At 36.6% G+C, this 19,672-nt stretch overlaps 1 protein-coding gene across 3 annotated transcripts in view; it reads left to right on the top strand.

Annotated features, from left to right (window-relative positions):
- The first annotated feature begins 5,240 nt into the window (after nucleotides 1-5,240).
- LOC131160381 (uncharacterized protein At2g24330-like) overlaps nucleotides 5,241-19,672 on the top strand; it is a 42,559-nt gene continuing 28,127 nt past the window's right edge. Inside the window, exons 1-4 of one of the 3 annotated variants that reach the window (XM_058116014.1) lie at nucleotides 5,302-5,423; nucleotides 13,205-13,248; nucleotides 13,357-13,381; nucleotides 13,488-13,766. In XM_058116014.1, coding sequence (XP_057971997.1) covers nucleotides 13,494-13,766 — 273 coding nt within the window. In that variant the 5' untranslated portion in view covers nucleotides 5,302-5,423; nucleotides 13,205-13,248; nucleotides 13,357-13,381; nucleotides 13,488-13,493. Of the gene's footprint in view, nucleotides 5,424-13,204; nucleotides 13,291-13,356; nucleotides 13,382-13,487; nucleotides 13,767-19,672 lie in introns of all 3 variants that reach the window. The other 2 variants (XM_058116015.1, XM_058116013.1) reach the window with 2 other exon arrangements.

The raw sequence follows: 19,672 nt of genomic DNA, 5'->3' as shown, positions 1-19,672 counted from the left end.
CCCTTCCGGCTCGCTCAGCCATTCGCTTCATATTGACACTCCGCACTTTCGTATTGAAGTTGCTTACGACATGTCGAAGGCAAAATCGGTGGTGCGCACGTGGTGGTTGCCAATCAGGATTGTGCTGCACCGCAGCGATAATCCCTGGATGTCGATCTGATATGAGGCAAATGTCGTCCCTGTCGGTAATCAAACGCAAAGAACACAGAAACCAATTCCATGTGTCGAGGCTTTCCTCTTGCACAATAGCGAATGCAAGGGGAAATATTTGCCTATTTGCATCAGGGCACGTTGCAATAAGGAGTTTGCCCTTGTACTTACCGTACAAGTGTGTCCCGTCGACACATATAACGGGAGGGCAGTGACGAAAACCCTGAATAGATGCTGCAAATGACCAAAAAATAGATATGAAGGTAGCGCTGTTAGTGCTACCTGGAAGCGGAGTTGACCTCCACCTGACTGTAGTCCCAGGATTGTACGCGCGCATCGCTTCCATCCACTTCGGTAACGTTTCATACGATTTATCCCAATCACCGAAGACTTGGGCTATTGCCTTCTGTTTGCCCAACCAAACCTTCTTATAAGATATTGAATACCCGAATCGACGATCAATGAACTCCTTCAATGTAGCGATCGACGTCGACGCATCTCCCCTGATCATACTCACTATCTCCCCAGCAATGAGGGCCGACGTGATTTGGTTATGGTCCTGCGATATAAGCTCATTCAGACACGTATGCGGACCACTATATTGGGTGATTTCAAAAAAACGGTGTATCATCCGATACATGGCACGCAATCTCCACGCGCAAGCGTGGTCCTTACACCTAGCAACCCACAACTCAGGAGTAGATCGCACCACATGGAAGTCATGGTGCGTGCGAGCGTGATATATTCGCACTGCGACGATCAACTGATCCTTCGACCCGAAGAGCATCCCCTTACTCAACTCAGAGGATTCTTCCCACCGAGTGACGTGTATGGGAAGCTCATCGACCGCAGTTAAATCTGCAGCACCTAGGTCAATTTGACCGTACATCGGAAGCTCGCCAATGAATTGCGCGTCAAACGTTGCGTCGCCCGTGTCATGATGAGGTAAGTTCACATCATTGGGAACATCATTTAACCCTTCACCCATTTCCTGCTCGTGCATGTGTTCGTCTTCAATATGAACATCATTTGTAATGTTCATGCCCTCGTCCAATGCGTCGTTCGTAATGGCAAACAACGATGCTGGTACCGCACTCGGCACGTGTTCGCAACCTGCCGGCAAAAACGTGTGAGGAATAGGTGCTTCGTAATCCGACGGCTGGAATGACGATCCCGGATATTCATTAAAATCGACCGTGGACGTAGCACGAACCTCCCCACCAACATCGACCTGATGTGTTTGTTCGGTGTCTTCACCGACTTCACCCAATTGCTCCGCCGGCTCATCTGGTTGCCCAACTGCAATTACACCCACTTGAGGAATAGTCTCCACATACAAGTGCATCGTCAAATATGTCTCACCGACACAGTGTGCGTCCAATACAATACGCAACCCATAATCATCTGATATCGGAACAGCCTCGTAGAACGCTGTATTATTTAACTCGCGCGCAGGGTATCTTGCGGTCACCCGCAATGCATATTGATCTGGATCGATATGCAAATATTTATATATCTTCGTATATAATTTACTTAATTTACACCTACGACCAATTCGAATAAGTCGAACTGGCCGACTACTATACCTAACACCATCTAATGCGGTTATGATGTTCCCCCCTATATATAAAAATACCGTCACTGGATTACTGCTTGAGCTTCCTGCCATTTAGATCGGCGATCGAGAAATAAAACAAACCTACGCAACACAAAATTGTATGTATAAGTGATGTGTAAATGAAACGAAATAACTAATAACTATAAACCAAATAGATGTATACAAATTCTAATGAATGAATGAACTTAGAGTTTGGACCTAACTTTCCCCCTCTAGAAAATAAATAGATGAATTCAATGTCTATGAATAAATAACATGAATATGTTTGATTTTCCCCATATGACATATACTTCGGATTTTCGGAAAATTTGTGATTCAACTTAGAATCCAAAGAACTATTAAATGGTGCTCTTAAGAGTAATTTTTTCAAACTGGTACTTCGTATTCTGCAGTGCTTTAAAATGTGAACACTACATTTATATCGATATATTGGTGAAAAATACGCTCGAATCAGAGGAAAAAAAACTCATTACTCTCCTATAATAATGTGACCTTTTAGCTATCATCTCTACAGTGTTCCCAGTCAGCGTCATCGACGGTGACTAGTCGAGGCCGTGGCCTCCTCATACCATTGGATCTTTAATGGTGCTCTGTCGACTGTGGCCTCCTCAGACACCCCCCACCCTAGGATCTTATACATATGGGGCTTTTTTCATGGAATTTTTTATTTTGGTCATGATCCCTAAGGAACCGCATTTTTTAGAACTGCTGCACCCACCAAATAACTCGGGTAATCCAACTAATTGTCTTATGCTACTTTAGGATTGTAATGATGGTAAGCTATTCAAGCACCTTTCTTGTTTGACATTTTCTGTGCAGTGTAGCAGTTGCCTCTATTTATATATTGGTTGAAGTCATTGTTCTATTACATAGGATGGACTAATGACAGAGGATGAGTGAGATAACCTTTCATAGCTAGAGCTGTGATTATGTGAACATTGCCTCTGTGTATGTGATTTTGGGTGAGTTAGAATTGAGTAGATTGTTGGAAACCAAGTAGTAGGCTTGTGAGTATTGGTGAACAAAATACAAAAGAAATTTAGGCTATGAGCTTGGAGAACTAAGAAAACTCTTCACTCAAATAGAAGTTGTCAAACAATACGAAAACAATATCATCTGAGTCTAATAGAGGGATAACTCATTGATGTCCATACAGCAAGTCACATTATAGTTGGATTCTTGAGTAGGCAGACAAAGAGGTAATAAATTTTCTTTCATTTTCATAGCCTACACACACACACCCCAAATACTAGTGTCAAAAACACGTTTTAACATTCTTCTCAAGATGGGTTAAAATTGGAGTCTCATGTATGAGAGAGAGATTATTGGAATTATTGTGAAAGGTACTAAAAATCAATTATTAAGTATTTGGAAAGATTAATCCTATAAGTTAACTTTTCAAATTGAGAACACGTAGCATCCAACAATATATATATATATATATATATATATATATATATATATGCATCATTGTGCTGTGCTAGCCCTAATTTTTTTTTTATTAGTTTCTTGATGAACTAATTCATAAATCTAGAACTAAAATAAATTATTTAGTTAAAGATTAGAAAAGTGAAAAAGAAAACATATTATATAAATATGTTTCTTTATGTAGTCATTTTTCATTTTTAATTTTCAATTTTTAACTATTTATGAAAAAAATTTAAATACAATTCAAAGTTATATATCTAAAAAATTATAAAAGCAATAATATAATATTTTTCACAATTTTTCAAATGTCATGTAAAAAAAAGATTTTATTATCAAATAAATTTGGATAGTACAACAATTAATTAAACTAATTATAATAAACTGTATTTTTCTTTTTATAATATTTTTAATATATATTCCGCAAATATTTTATTTTTTAATTATATATTTAAAATATCAATTGATTTAAAAATAATACATAAATATTTTGTAATTACAAAATTTAGGTTATATTAATTTTCATAAATATTAACCAAACATATTGTCAAATTTTAATTTTTCAAATAGCCTTAAATTAACTGGAAAAAATAAAAAAATAAAGGGAAGAGAAAAGCCTAACGATGTGTTCAATGTTTAGAAAATAATTCTCAATTTTTAGATTCTTTTTTTATACATTATAAAAATATCACCTTTTTTTTTTTTGTTCTTCAGCATTAATATAACAGTCGGAATTTTTTTTTTAAAATTTTCAACATAATTATTAATAACCCGAAAAATAAGGTATAAGATCCTAAGATCTTATACATATGACAATACAATTTATAATTATAATGTACACTCACATTCATTGAAAGCATCAATTAAAATCATATAATTTACATGTTATGTTCACAACTTTAGTGCATGTGCCAAATTATATTAAAAACAGTACAAGAAAATTTAAGAATTGAATAACAAAATTTCCCATTTTGAAAGTAAACCATATGATCTAATTATAATTGTACAATTATTCAAACGAGTAGAAGGAAATTTAACTAATTTTGTGAGTGGATGAAACTTCAAAAATTTCTAAGGCATGAAAAATAATGCATTTTGCAATGAAACAATAATCCAAAATAAATATATAAATATTAAACTACAATTTGAATGGAAAAAATAAAATATTATCAACAACAAATTAAATTCAAATACCCAAACAAAAAAATATTATCAACAAAAAATTAAATTTAAATACCAAAACAATGAAATACAAACCTTAAGAGCAGTGTTTGTCCACGATTCTTTTAACACAAATCACAAATTCTCTCTCGGATTATCAAAACTTTCGATGAAATAAAAATAACGTAAAACAAATACTGAAGATGAAAAACATAACTTACCCCATCTCCTTAAATAACTTGTAATGTGATGAAGTCCCAACGGTCACCTGCTCGGCTTTCTTCCTCCAACGGTCACTGCTCGGCTCTGCAACGGTCTGTTCGCGCATGAAAGGAGGAAGAAAGAACTGGCCAAGTTAATCCGAAGCAAATCTCGCTACTCCAAGTAGCGAGATTTGCCACGCGTCGAAATCCGGCTGGAGGTAATTCAAAAGGGGTTGACAGAGCATTAATTATCAGATCCAAATCTCGCTAGTTCGTGTAGCGAGATTTGCCACGCGTCAAATTCTGGTTCACAGACAGTTACACGCGTCCAAACGTGGCTGACGGAGTGTTGCTTGTCCCAATTAAATCTCGCTACTCCAAGTAGCGAGATTTGCCACGCGTCAAATTCTGGTTCGCAGACAGTTACATGCGTCCAAACGTGGCTGCCGGAGTGTTGCTTGTCCCAATTAAATCTCGCTACTTGGAGTAGCGAGATTTGGTTAAAAATCGCTACTTGAACTAGCGAGATTACGTCAGAGTCATTCTGAGAAATACTTCCCAGAATGAGGTATTATTTTATATATTTTTTTTAAAAAAAGTTAAAACGGGAAAAAACTCGTCGGAATTCCCCCTGCCCCCAGAATTGTTTTATTTTATTTTATTTTTCCAAAAACATCCCCGTACGATTTCAACAATTACAAATCGTATCCCTTGGAAATCCCGATACTGATCGTCCATGCCTTCTTTTCTATACCTCGGCTCAATGCACGTGGATCTTGCCTGCAAATCCGGCTTCCTCTAGATCTTCGCTCCCCTACAGCAGATTCTTGGTCTTCTTTTTCTTTCTTTTTTCCTTCTTTCGATCGGTGAGTCCCTCTGCTATTCTTGATTTTGTAATTTGCATTATTTTCATCAAATCTCAGTTTTGTTCTATTGTGTAATTTCAAGCTCCACCTCGTAGTTCATTCCCGTCTGGTTTTCATTTCTCTATTGAAAAGTACTGTCCAATATTATTTTCTAGTTTTGCCTTCCCCAACTCTACTCGTTCTGGTAATCACGTTCCAATCGATAACATGAACCGCCTGTTTTAATTTTTTGGAGTAATTTTGTAAGTTGAACTGATGAAATGAAAATTTGGCTGCAAATAGTCTTGATTCTAGGATCATTTGTCATCTGAAATAATGTGATGTTCAAGCAACAGTAAGTCGGTATGCGGGCCATTTTATAACTTAGCGCCTACTTCAACGTAATGAGTTGTTTAATCACTGTTTTTACTTGACATCCTTGAATCCACATGGAGATGTGATTTAGGACGGGAAATGGGTATTTGGATGAGCCATTTTGAACTAATTTGGGAACCAATTTCAAACAATAGGTCAAGGGATTGTTGAGTCCTAAACCCAAACGTGTTTACTTGATTCATAGGAGTTTTGTATATGGGCTTTTGTTTGTAATATACATGTTTTTTAGAGTTTCTTTTGTAATTATGTGTCTTTAGGGGTTTATGTGTGTTTTTTTTGTAATTTAGGTTTTCTTATAAATAGGGCGTTTAATTGAACATGTGAGCTTTTTTCTCCCCACTTTATCTTCTTCTTTCTCCCATTTTCTCTCCCTATTCTCCTTAAGGCAGTATCTTAATGCTGTTTTGTTCATTACCCTTCTCTTCTCTCTCTGACTCTCTCTCTCTCTCTCTCTCTCTCGGTTGTAATTCCTTGATGCTACTAGTACATCATTTGATATCTAAGCCCATTTGCGATCACCATTCTTCCATTTTCAATACCTCATTTCCACCTTGTTTCTTCCTCTATTTCGATAAAATTCGAGAAATTTCCATGGAATTCTTGAACCAATTTTTCTTCTTCATCTTAATCTTCTTCCTTTTCTCCTTTTTCTTCTTCCCTTTTCCTTCCTATAGTCTATAATTACCAAAGAAAGAGAGGAGTTAGAGCCGCTTTCCAAGAGTCATTTCACAACATCACCACTATTGTCAGAAACATACACATTCGAATAGCCTCCCTCCAAAGTTCTCTTTAGTCCAATTAATGTTTTAAAAGGCGAAGGCTTAAGGCGAGGCATTTTACCCTCCTTGAGGTGAGGCGTAAACCTCAAGGCGATGAGGCGTAAGCATTTTGGGACTATATATATTTTTAAGTAATTAATAAATAAAATAAATTTATATATAGTAAAAAAAGGAGAAAACATTTAGAATAATGGAGAAAAAAAAAATAAAAACATCATTTTTAAATATCATATAAGCCAATTTTAGATAACAAACACAAATAATACATGTTAAAAATTAAGCATGAGCCACGTTGCCAAAAGAATAGAAAAAGCCAAATTAAAGCATCATCCACTAATTTCTAAGAATATAAACTAAATGAACAAAGTTAAGAGGCAGATCAAATTGGAAGGGTCCACGACTCGGCGGAGAGAGATGAAAAGCTTGGAGGAATTGTCAGAGAGGGAGAAGGAGCTGGAGAAAAGCTACGGAAGCTTCGTCGACTCATCGGAGAGGGAGAAGGAGTTGGAGGAAAGCTACAAAAGCTTCGTCAACTTGTCAGAGAAGATTGGAGGCTTCATCAAGAGATCTGAAGCTTCGTCGAGAGGAATCGTCGAGAGAGGAGAAGATTGGAGGCTTCCTCGAGAGGAATTGTCAACAAAGGAGAAGATTGGAGGCTTCAAAGAGAGTGCATAGGCTATCATCAAGGAGAAGACTTGGTGGAGGCTTCAGTCAGAGAGTAGAAGAGAAGAAGCTTCGTGGGAGAGAGGGAGGAAAGGGTTTTAGATGCATTCGGGGTTCTGTCTTTTTTAATTTATGTTTTATAGCAAGAAGCCCAAAAGGCGTACGCCTTGACATTTGAGGCATAAAAATGCGAGCCTTTACATCTGAGGCGTACGCCTTCTCATATGAGGCGTACACCTTTTTGGAATTATGCATTTCCACTTGCACCTTAGGGCGTTTTAGGCCTATATCGCCTCAAGGCGCACCTCAATAATGCCTTTAAAACACAGAGTCCAATGATTAGGCCCTATGTGCCAACTGAAAATTTCCTAGCTAATCCCCAAAATCCCTCATTCCTTAGTACTTTCTCTTACACTGCCACCTTCACTTGACTCACTAGCCCTTGATCTAGCACTTGCTGAATTTCCATCATTGGACACCCTTGGCAGTTGTCATGGTTTCACATCGGATATGTATTGGAAAAATTACGTTAACGAGGACGTTAGAGATTGGACAGGAGAGCTTGTCATGGTTCCACATCGGATGTGTACGAGGGAGATTTTGAGCTTATAAGGAGGTCTTGGGTTTCAATTAAGTGAGGTGCCTTTTATAGGATAAACCCATGAGGCCAGTGGACCAAAGTGGACAATATCTCATCGGAGTTGGGCCCAAGACCGTTACATTTGGTGTCAGAGCCACCTTGAGTGTACTATCATGTCAGTGAATATGTCATGGGGGTACTATTCTACACAGAGGTGTAAGCCACTTTGACAAGGACGTTAGAGATCTGATGAGAGAGCAACGAGGACATAAAAAATCAGACGGAAGAGCTTGTCATGGTCTCACATTGGATGTATACTAGGGAAATCATGCTGATGAGGATGTCAGAGATTGGATGGGAGAGCTTGTCACGGTCCCACATCAAATGTGTACTAGGGGGATCTTGGGCTTATAAGGAGGGCTTAGGTTCCAACTAAGTGAGGCACCTTTTATAGGACAAACCAATGAGGAAAGTGGGTCAAAGCAAACAATACCTCACTGGGGTTGGGTTTAGGATCATTACAATAGTGCATGCACCCCACACGTTGACGACACTTGAGTAAAACAAATATAGAACCTTTTGCAAATTCAAGATTGGCATAATTTGATTCTAGACTTGATATTTTGCATTTATGTGCAATGTTTTGATCTGAATTGCTATTCATTGGACTGCCAATGTACCATTAGCGTTATGGAGAGTCAATTGTCACTATCAATAGCCAGAATCAAATTCCATTGCTGCATTCGGTGTTTTTTCTAAGTGCGATTCTTTAATTTTTGCATGATACTCGAGATTAAAGGAGAATTGAGGACAGTTCTTGAGATGTTGGGAGTCAAATTAGTGGTTTTAAATGAGTAAATTGAGAATTGTTGGCATATTGTGTTGAAGGTTCTTAGTGAAATAATTGAAGTATATATAGGTCCTTCGTGAAATAATTGAAGTATATATATAAATGTGTGTGTGTATATACATATGTATATAATTTGTAGCATGGTGACTAATGTTGAGTTGTCTAAAAATTGGAATTGTTGTTTGGTAGGGTACGAAATATGGAGAATGCCTCGTAAACTATTACTAATGGTTTGAACAAGAACTTGCAACCTAAGGTAAGGGCCCATAGATTTTATTTCCAAATAGGAAAGTGGTATAGCTAATGTTGCTCCGCATACTTTTGAGTTGTGTGAAGGCTGAAATGATGATTTTAATAAGGGAATTAAACTATAAGTTTTTAGATTTTATGGTGATAGGTCTCCTAATGAATTTGATGATTGGGCTTATACTTTGGAGTAGAATATTTGATGGGGCTGTAGCACAGGTTGCCAATTAGAACGAGGATACCTAAGCATTTCGAAAAAGCTTCTAAGGTCTAACCTTCTTGGGCATCTAGCTACACAATGTCCTAACTCCTAACCAAGTCATGACTTGTGTAGAAAAAGAAGATTATGATAATGCCATCCAAGTAATTGAAGCTGAGACAAAAGTCTGTAAATGATTTTGATGACAATGACAATGCAAAAAGTTCTTCGACATATCCTCTCTTCCCATAAAATTCAATAAAAAGAAGATTGGAAACGAGCCAACATCTTCTAGACTATATTGATTTTTCATATTCAACTTTGTACTTTGATTATCTCCAGTTATGATGCACACAATATCCCAAACCTTTTCATATACAATTGGTCCCAAACCCTATTTAAGGAGGAGGGTTGTGTTAGGTAGTTGATAGCCATTGTAAAACTTGTTAGACCTCTATGCATTCTTATCATTATGTGTAGGGACATCTCTTAGGAGTGATGTGTTGTACTTATACCGCCCAATTGTACGAGAAATGGGCTAGGGTGGGCTAGGTTGTAGCCCCAAAGTGATGCGCGATGTGGCATCCTATGCCATAGGCTGAGTATTTCACACCTTGTGAAGGGTCGTGTGATACTAGTTAGAACACTCTTGCTTAAACAGTCAACCAAAGTTTACCATAGTTTATCTTCATAGCAGTTGAATGAAATGTAAGTGGAAGCAATAGGCAATTGATGAAAATAAATGGCAAGCAGTTGTAAACATTGAAGCAACGTACTTCATGAAGCAACGCCTCCATCCACAACATGTGTCTAGCGAGGGAAGCAAGTAGACTAAACACTATTGCAATGACTAGTGAGTTTTACAAGATTGATGAACACTCACCCTCCCCTAAATAGTTTTTTATACTATTCGAGCTCTTGCACTAGGAAACATTAAAATGTTAGAGGAGTCATACTTCCATTTTTACACTAGGACAAAAATAGCCTTAAAGAAATAAACCTATACTAGTATTTACATGATGGTATCCCATCTCACGCACACAGGATAAGCAGTGACAGGCAAGCCTTGAATAAGCTTGGCTCGTGACACTACCCCACTTATGCGATTGATGTCTTGAATAGACTTTGACATTGGTACTCTTCAACTTTGTCCATGAGTGGTTGAATGTCTTTCGTAGAAATCCAACTAATTTCTTTGTTTCCAAGGCCTTTCTGTTTCACTAAGAACTTGTGCTATTTCTTATTTGATGATGTGAAATCTCTGTTTACAAGGATGACTTCAAATTTTCTTCTGTCAGGTTGTGTTGTCTTCACTGGTGCTCTAGTTGACTAACTTTTGCTTAGATCTTTAGTGTTGGCATTGAATGGCTTGAGGCAACTGATGTGAAACACAAAATGCACTTTTATCCAAGTTGGAGGATCAACTTCGTAAGAGGCCTTCTCGAATTTATCCAAGATGGGGACTAGTTTTTCAGGTTTGCGAAGTAGTTTCTTATCTCGACCTCGTAATGACCTAGTCTATTTAGAATTGAGATTAACAAGCACCTAGTCACTCACGTTGAAGTGCAACGGTCTTCTCCCTTTATCTGCCCACTTCTTCATCCATTTGGAAGCTTTCTCTAGGTAGGCTTGAGCAATCTTTGCATTCTGTCTCCATTCTTTGATGAAGATGTATGCTCTAGGACTTTTTCCTTTGTGCATCTTGTCCATTGTGTGAGGTAATAACGGTTACTAGCTTATAGCAAGCTTAAAAGGACTCTTGTTGATTGTTGAGCTCTTTTGGGCGTTGAAACAGAACTGAGCCACATCGAGTAGTTGCACCCAATTCTTTTAGTTGGCGTTGACGAAACGGCGCAAGTAATCTTCTAGTAGCTCGTTAAATCTCTTCATCCGTCTATTGGTTTGCAGGTGATAACTTGAAGAGATTTTAAGTTATGAATCGAGGATTCTAAAAATTTTTGTCCAGAAGTTTCCCATGAATCTTAAGTCTCGGTCATTGATTATGTCTTGGGGAACACCCCAATCTTTTACAATATTTAAAAAAAAATTGTGTCATCTCCTTTGTCGAACAATATTTTGGTGCAGTATGAAGGTTCCATACTTCGAAAACCTGTCTAGACCACAAGTATAGACCCTGCCTCAACCACTCTCCATAGGTTAGTGATGAAGTTAGTGAGACACTCTCCCACGGTTTGGTTGGTACTGGTAGGGGCTCCAGTAGCCCTGCGATTTATTTTGCTCCACCTTGTCTTGTTGGCAAGTGAGACAAACTTGAATATAATTGACTACATCATCACGCATGTGCGGCCATTAGTACCCATTAATACCTTTACTTCAACAATGCCAAAGTGCAATGCCATCTTGGATGTCTTGCCCACATGATGTGATGACACTCTTTGTAGTGTCTTCCTCAGATCTCCAACTCATGGAACAAAGAGTCGGTTATCAACAATTCGTCTTCCACCTAGAATTGATGCGCTTTGCCCTCTTCTGTCAACTTTATGAGGTTTTGACCTAGTTCTCCTTGATACACTCTCGTATCGTTGTGGTAATTGTACTTATCGTCAAATGAGTTACCATCTATGAGGCGGTCAGCTCGGCCTTCCTGCTCACTACATCTGCAACTTGGTTGATTTGCCTTACCTTATAAATGAGATATCAAGCTCTGCCAGAAATTCTTGCCAATGACGTTGCTTGGGTGATAACTTTGACTATGTACAGAAGTGACTGATAGCTGAGTTATCTATTTTCACTATGAATTTCGGCCCAAGTTAGGTAATGTCGCCACATGCAAAGACAATGAATCACATCTAGCATCTCCTTGACTGCATAGCTCCATTTAGCTTCACTAAGCTTATTGCCCTCATATGCAATAGGATGTCCCTTTTGTAACAAAACTAGTTGTCTGATGCATTTGTCTGAACCTTGAAGGGTTTTATGATGTTCGTAAGAGCAACTGTCGGATTTCTCATCATGGAATCCTTCAAGTTGTTGGAGGCTCCGTGTCATTTCTCTATCTAGTTTCACTCTTGACCCTTCTTCAGTAGTTCTGGTAAAGGGGTAGTTCTCAAATACTCCTCCACGAACTTCGGATAGTAGTTGGCAAGTCCAAAAAAGGAATGCAGCTCCTTCACTGTCGTTGGGATCTTCCAGTCTTGAATAGCTCTTACCTTCTCCATGTCCATTATGATATGACCTTACTCAATCACATGACCAAGGAATTTTATGCTCCATTGAGCGAAAGAGCACTTCTATTTCTCCTTCAGCGTGACAAACACTTTCACCTTCTGTAGATGCTTTTGCAATCTCTATTTTCATAGGTCTCTTAACAATAGGAGGTGGAGAAATTCTCTTCTTTATTGTGTTTTTTTGGAAGGTTTCTGTCCTCCCAATAAGAAGGACGATTGGTCTTGGGTTCTAGATTTAGTGAAGGATTATTCTTGTTTTTCGTTCTGTTAGCATTTGATTTGTGAAAGTATGCTTCATTATAGCTTCTGGAAGATGGAAGTTACCGTTAAGATGAAGTCTTTTATTTGTTAGGCTGCTCTAAATAGGGCTAACACTAACATGATGTTGCAGAGTAGGAGGTCTTGTAAGGTCTTTTCTCCAGATGTGTGTACTCTTTGTTTCAACATTTTAGAATCTACTACTAATTTTTTCATGTATTGTTGTTTTTCATGAAGGGTAAATATGTTCATTTTTTTTTTTGTTTGAGAGAGAGAGCTGGTTTTGTACAGTTTCCTTTTCAGGATTTGGTAAGAGTAGAGATGGTTTAGCTTTGGGGAGGAGTGGTTTTTCCTGCTGTTTTGCGGGGTATTTGGTTGGAACAGAATGCTTATCTTTATGGGAATGAAAAAATGACTTGGTGTATGTTCTGGGATAGAATTCAGTATATGCCTTCAGTCTGGGCTTTTGCTGCTGCTTGTTTTAAAGGGGATCTACAGTGTGACTGGATGGATGTGTTATTTTGGTTGTAATTTTTTCTTCTTCGTTCTATTTTTTTTTTCCCCGAGGAGGTTTTCTTATGCTCCCTCTTGTAAATTCTTTCTTTTTGAGTGAAATCTGTTTTTTTTTCTCTATCAAAAATAGGGAAACCTAGTTCTCGCTTGGAGCAGGAAGGAGATCTGCAGAGGGTAGGATCCTATTGGTCGTGCTCGATCCCCCCTCTCTTTCCTGTATGTGGGTGGATGTATCTATCTCTTTTTGGTTTCTTTCTGATTGTTTAATTGTTGAACTTTCAGGAATTGTTGGTTTATATGTGAATTGGTGAACCTGCTGACCCCCTATATCTCTAGTGCTTTGGCTTGTGTTGTTCTTGAATTTTAAAAAAGTTCTGGCATAGCCATGGATCTGATTGTTGATTGACCGGCAGGTAGAAATGGCCAATGAAACTAGTAACGAACAGGCTTTTATGGAATCTTCAGCTGCTACAAATGCTGAAAGAAAAGAAACTCGAACTGCAAAGACAAAAGGGAAAGGAATAATCTCTCGAATTTGGAATGGACTTTTCAGAATACGTAACAATGATTTTGAGAAGAGACTGCAACACATTTCCAAGGAAGAAGCCTCTGTCCTAGCCAGAATGAACACGAGATCTCTAAGGTCGAGAAGAATGGCAAGGCATCTTATAATATTCTCTGTGATTTTTGAGGTAAGCTCCAGGATTCTTTTCGACGTAATCAGAGTTGTTACTCCTTCTGCAGCGTCTTTGGATGTTTACAAATGTAAGAATCTTTTTTCTATATAAATTGACTACTTTTTCCTTGTGCACCAACCTCCAATAACCAGTTCTACTTTAAGTTCATGTAATTCGGAGTACTTTAAAGACGAGCTCAATTGCGATGTGCTATAGTTGGGTTTGCCTATAAAGTTGTTGCCACTGTCTGGGCTCAAGAATTACCTTTACTATTGCAAGTGCTTCTCTGAACTGTGGTTAGGGGTGCATCTTCTGTGTGTTTACTTTCCCTTCTCAAGATACTTGGAAAATGATTGAAGATTTAATTGGATTTGACGATTAAATCAAATAAATGACAACTTATGGTTATCTAGGGTGGCAAATATTGGTATTTGGTCCAGGTCAAGTATATACCAGATTGATAATGAAATAGAGAAAATTTTATTGTACATTTTTTAACTGAATTAACAGATTAATTAATGTAAAGAAAGCAGATAACGTTGCTTGCTATGCTTAACTATCCTTGATCTCCTCAACAGCTTGTTTGGTACGCTTCTCTCTTGATTTTTCTCTGTTCCTACATTCATATGTGATGAAGAAACTTTGTTTTTATTTTTTAATTTAAATTTTTTTTTTTGGGAAAAAGAAGATTTTTATTAAGAATAAGTAGGACAAGGAGCATAAGTTATCCTCCTTAAAAAATTCAAAACAAAATAAAAATAAATCAAAACAGTACAGCCAACCAGTCCTGTAAATCTGAAAACGAAAACCCTTTGAAACACCCAGCTGCAAAAATCCACAAAGAGGCCAAATACTGAATCCTATCCCAAAGCATAACAGAAGACTTCTTCCTCCCCGCAATAATAGCAGCATTCTGCTCCAACCAAATCCCGTGCAAGACTACAAAAATTGCACATCTGCACAAGGCTGGAGCATCCTTACCCCTTCCAGGACCTGAAAAATGGATAGCCAACAAATTTTCCACCTACTCTGGACACAGCCAATTCTCTCCAAATAAACCAAAAAAGGTTGTTGAACACCCTCCAAGAAAAGGAGCAATGCATGAAAAGGTGAGAAGTAGATTCTTAATTTTTTTTAATAATAAAAGAAAATGTATTTGGATAAAGAATGTACAATCATAGCGAGGATACTAAATCCTCAAAAAATAAAAGAGATACTTAAAAAAAAAAAAAAAAAAAAAAAAAAAAAAAAAACAAAACTAGTATCTGCTATGATTGGCCAAGAAATCCCCTCTTTAATCCCCTCCCATCATAGTTCACTGAACACAAGCAGATTCTGAATTTTGAAATCAAAGAGAACAAACATCCGATGATAAAGCCTTAGAAGGCCTCCTACTATGCAACAAATTGTTTGTGCTAACTCTATTAAGAATATCAACCAAATAAAAGCCTCAATTTTAGAGGGGACTTTAGTGCCTATTTGGTATCATTATTGTTTTCTATTTTCTGTTTCTGTTTCTGCACAATGAAGAAACAAATTATAAAAATGCGTTTATTTAAAGGCTGTTTGGTATCACTGTTAAAAATTAGAGAAACGAAAACCAAAACCCAGAAACAAAAACTGAAAACTAGAAACCAGGAACTTGTTTGGTTAACATTTATAAAACTAATACAAATTAAAAACTTAATTAAAACAATAAAAATTTTATTGGTTATGATAACTGAAAATTGAAAAGTATTTTGTAATTGGTTTTTTTATTATTTTTTAAAATTTATGTATATTTTTATTTTAATTATATTTCATTTCTTATGATCATTTACTTTTGATTTTAATTTAAAAGTGTATAAAATTAATAATTTAATCTAATAAAACTATTTCTGGATATTAAAATTTCTGGCAACATGTTGCCAAAACAACTGAGAACCATAAAATCTTGTTTTTAGTTTTTTGGCAGTCTATTGAAAAAACTGGCAATAGAAACAAAAAACTGCCAACAAAAACAAACTTGTTTTTATAATATATTTTTTCACTGTGGAAAAATAGAAACAGAAAACAGGAAACATCAACGATATCAAACAGACCCTTATGATGTTAGTTTCTGTTGCTGGTTTTCAGCTGTTTGCAAAAAAGCTAAAAATCAAATTTTATAGTTTTTAGTTATTTTGGGAACCCGTTGTTATAAATTTGAATATTTAAAATTAGTTTTTTTTGGATTAAATCGTTCATTTTATACACTTTTAAATAAAAATAAAAATAAAATGGTCATATGAATTAAATATAATTAAACTAAAATATACATAAATTTCTAAAAAATAATAATAAACCTAAATACAAAATATTTTTTACTATTTTTCAATTGTCATGTCAAATAAAATTTTGATTGTAAAGTAAAATTTGAAAGTATATCAATTAAGTAAAATAATTATAATAAATTTTATTATAGTATTTTTTAATGCGTATTATTTGCGTTTTTATTAATTTTTATAATATTATTTGATTTAAAGATGAAAATGAGCATTTTTTAATTAAAATTTTAATTTGTATTAGTTTTCTAAATGTTAACCAAACAAGTTACTGGTTTTTGGTTGTCGTTTTTTATTTTCATTTCTATAATTTTTGACAGTGATACGTAACGGCCCCTTAGCCTTCCAAATGGATCTATGAAGTAGGAAAGACAAGCTTTTATTGGTTAAATGCTCACAAAAAGAGTTATAGGAATACTCCCCAGAAGAATCTAGAATCCAAGAATGATGGTCTCTCCCTTGGGAACCACAAACTTTATGAGGAGGCAAGCTCCAAAACATCCCTCACATTAAGAGCCCTATGAAGATGGAAATCCCAATAGAAACCAGCCCCATTAGAAATAAAGAAAGAAGAAATTGGTTCATTGTGCAAAGAGGATAATCTAAATAAACAGGGGAAAGATGAACAAAGCAAAGAAAACACACCCCCCCCCCCCCCCCCAAATAAAAGTTTTACTAAAATTGAACCCAGCACAATATAATTTCTATAGGGAGTAAAAAGAGGATATAACTGTGAAATACCCTTTCGAGGACTATCACAAGAATATCTCAAACCGAAATTAGTATCTTACCCATTATCATGCAAGCCAAATTTACTCTTAATAACTTCTTGCGAAAGGAAAGACTTGTCTACGAGATTGTTATAATTATTTTTCTAATAATAAAAGAAGGTATATTAAGATAGAGAAAATGGAAGGTACAATGTGTGTGTTCAAAGAGTCCACCAAATATCTATGGAAAAAGGGAAAAAGAAAAAAAAAAAAAATACAAGATCACAACATGAAACTAAAAAAAATTAATCAAGGAAACCCCTTTTGAAACCCTTTTCCATCATAATTTATCGAGCTCTTTAAATTTGCTAATTCCCTTTGGTCCCTTCATCTTTCGACTTTTGCCACCATTCAAGCGCACTTCATTTCCTCTATTATTAGTCAACTTCAAATCCATTTTATCCAAAATATTTTGAGCTTCTAAATCTTTAGGAATTTCCTCCACAGGAGTAGGCAAAATTCCATCCCTATATTGTAAATTGTTAATCAAACCATCAATATCAAAATAGACCATGGGGGAGGGTAAGTATAAGATAAATCCCCTACTTCGTCGTAAGAATCAGAAATGTAATTGTTAAAGCTTGATATTCATTGTTAGCCCACAACCTAACAGCTTAAGCTTTTAGGTAAAGTGGTTATCTAACATGGTATCAGAGTTGGTTGCGAGGAGGTCTTGGGTTCTAGTCTTGTTGCCTGCGTTTACTGTGTGGTATTTTAAAAAATTATTGTGTTCCCAATCGTGGGTGTTATTTATCGTGCGTTTATCTCTACACGTGCTGTTGGGCTGCACGTGCGGGGTAGTGTTAAAGCTTGATATACATTGTTGGCTCATAGTAAAGCGGTAATCTAACAGTAACCATATTGTTCTCGAATCTCATCCAACAACTACTCCCACCATAGTCAAGCCCTTTTTGCGGATCGAGTTATGGCAGCCGTTAAGGAGGATAGGTGCTGTAGTTGTGGCGGTGTAGGTCAGATGAACAAGGCTAAGCTTCTGAAGTTAGTAGCAGTCGCCGTTAATCTGTTGGAACCAACCGTAGCCAACCAGTCATCAAACAATCAGCAACCTCTAAAATTGCAATCTTCGTCAGCTAGTTGTAGGTAGCTAGGGTTCCGACGCAGGAGTCGTTCATTTCAGAGGCTGCCAGGGCTGTATTCAGGGGGGAGGAAGTGAAGAGATGTGGGCTGGGAGGTATGATTTTTGTTTTGGACTTGGCCCAACTAATTGATAAGAAGGGTATTTCTTTTTATATAAAACTGGGCCATTTACTTGAGCAAGCCCAAGACTTAGGTTTACCTAAATTGGGCTCTAAAAAGGAGTCTAGGGGAGGTCCTCATTCCTTGCGTTCTACTCAAAAGGTATGAAATTAGGAAAGCTTCTCAAGAGGTGGGGTGAATTGGATTTTTAAAAATATTTCCATTTTAAAACTTTGTTTTTCAATAATCACAACAAGTAAATACAAAATCAATTCAACCACAACCAATCAACAAGATAATCAAAATCTTGATCTTTGTATCAATAGCCCTGTATTAAATTGTAAAGCACGCTGAATTTATGTAAGCCCTGTGTTTATTCCAAACTCACAATTCTTCTTAGCGTTTAACTTTTAAACAAACTTTCAGATTAATAAGTTTAGGATGATCAACCAACGTAGTCCCTTTCGGTTTCCGCAATCAATGCTGATCAAGCCAAAACAAATTATCCTCCGGTCTATTTAACAACCATACACTCAGAATTAACAATTTAAAGCATACACGCAGGTTGTAAGTACTGCTGAAAAATAAAGAGTAAGGAAGAGAAGAGAGACACAAGGTTTTATGAGGTTTGGCTTATACCCAGCCTACGTCCTTGCCTTTGGCAAACCACCAAAGGATTCACTAGTTTAGTTCCGTTGATGGGTGGAATAATACTGATTACAACCACTCCTTCCGTTAGACTAGAGCCTGCCTCTCCAAACGATATTCCCTCGTTTGGTCCATCGATTCTACAACCTTTAATCGTCTATAAACAAGAACCAAGATAGAGAAGAGTTTGTGTACAAGAATATACTCTCACAGCAGAGTAGGTTAGTACAACATTCAGCACAAGTATACTTCAAAGTAAATCAAATATAAAAGGATTGAAGCTCAATACTGATTTTAGATCACCAAATATCTTCCAAATATTGAAAGATTCAGACTTTGAAGGCTTTACTTCGGAGTTTGAATCAGCAGCAATTCAGTATTTGAAGTTGAATGAATACAAGAGAGTTTGAGAGCTTTTTAGAGAACTTTGATTGCTGGAAATTTCTTGGTATTTAAAATCTTTGAAGTTTGGGGCTATTTATAGAAGTTTAAGAGTAATTCCTTATCACCCAAGTTTCCTTGAAGTAATTCCCAAGTTTTTCAAAATAATAGTGCCAAAAAATCCATTTAAAAAATCTTCCCAGTGGAAGTTTTTAAGCTAACGTTTGAGTGGCAGTGGCCTGTCATAGAAGAAACTTACAACATGGAACACTGGCAGTCGCCTGGCATGACCACCCAGGCGCCTGGCTATGTTCAAGTAGTCACCTGGCACACTACTGCCTCTTTGAAAATTTTTCATTTAATTTGGGCAGTCGCCTGCCACATGAAGGCAGTCGTCTGGCCATTCTTAAAAAACTTTTCTTTTAAAAACCCTTCTTTTCTTTGATTTGAAAAACATAGTCTAGGGTTTTTCTAAAATTATATTTCTAAGTTTCTTTTGATTTTATGAGAGCTTCAATTCAGTTTATACTTGAAATTAACTTGAAGTACTTACATTCAAACATCCTTAAAACTTTATTCCTTTGATCTTCAAGTAAGTCCTTGTTCTTCCATCATCTTTGAG

Source organism: Malania oleifera, chromosome 7 (genome assembly GCF_029873635.1).
Source record: "Malania oleifera isolate guangnan ecotype guangnan chromosome 7, ASM2987363v1, whole genome shotgun sequence".
NCBI classification, from domain to species: domain Eukaryota; kingdom Viridiplantae; phylum Streptophyta; class Magnoliopsida; order Santalales; family Ximeniaceae; genus Malania; species Malania oleifera.
The sequence above is the reverse complement of the archived record's forward strand: the minus strand, read 5'-3'. Positions and strand labels throughout refer to the sequence as shown.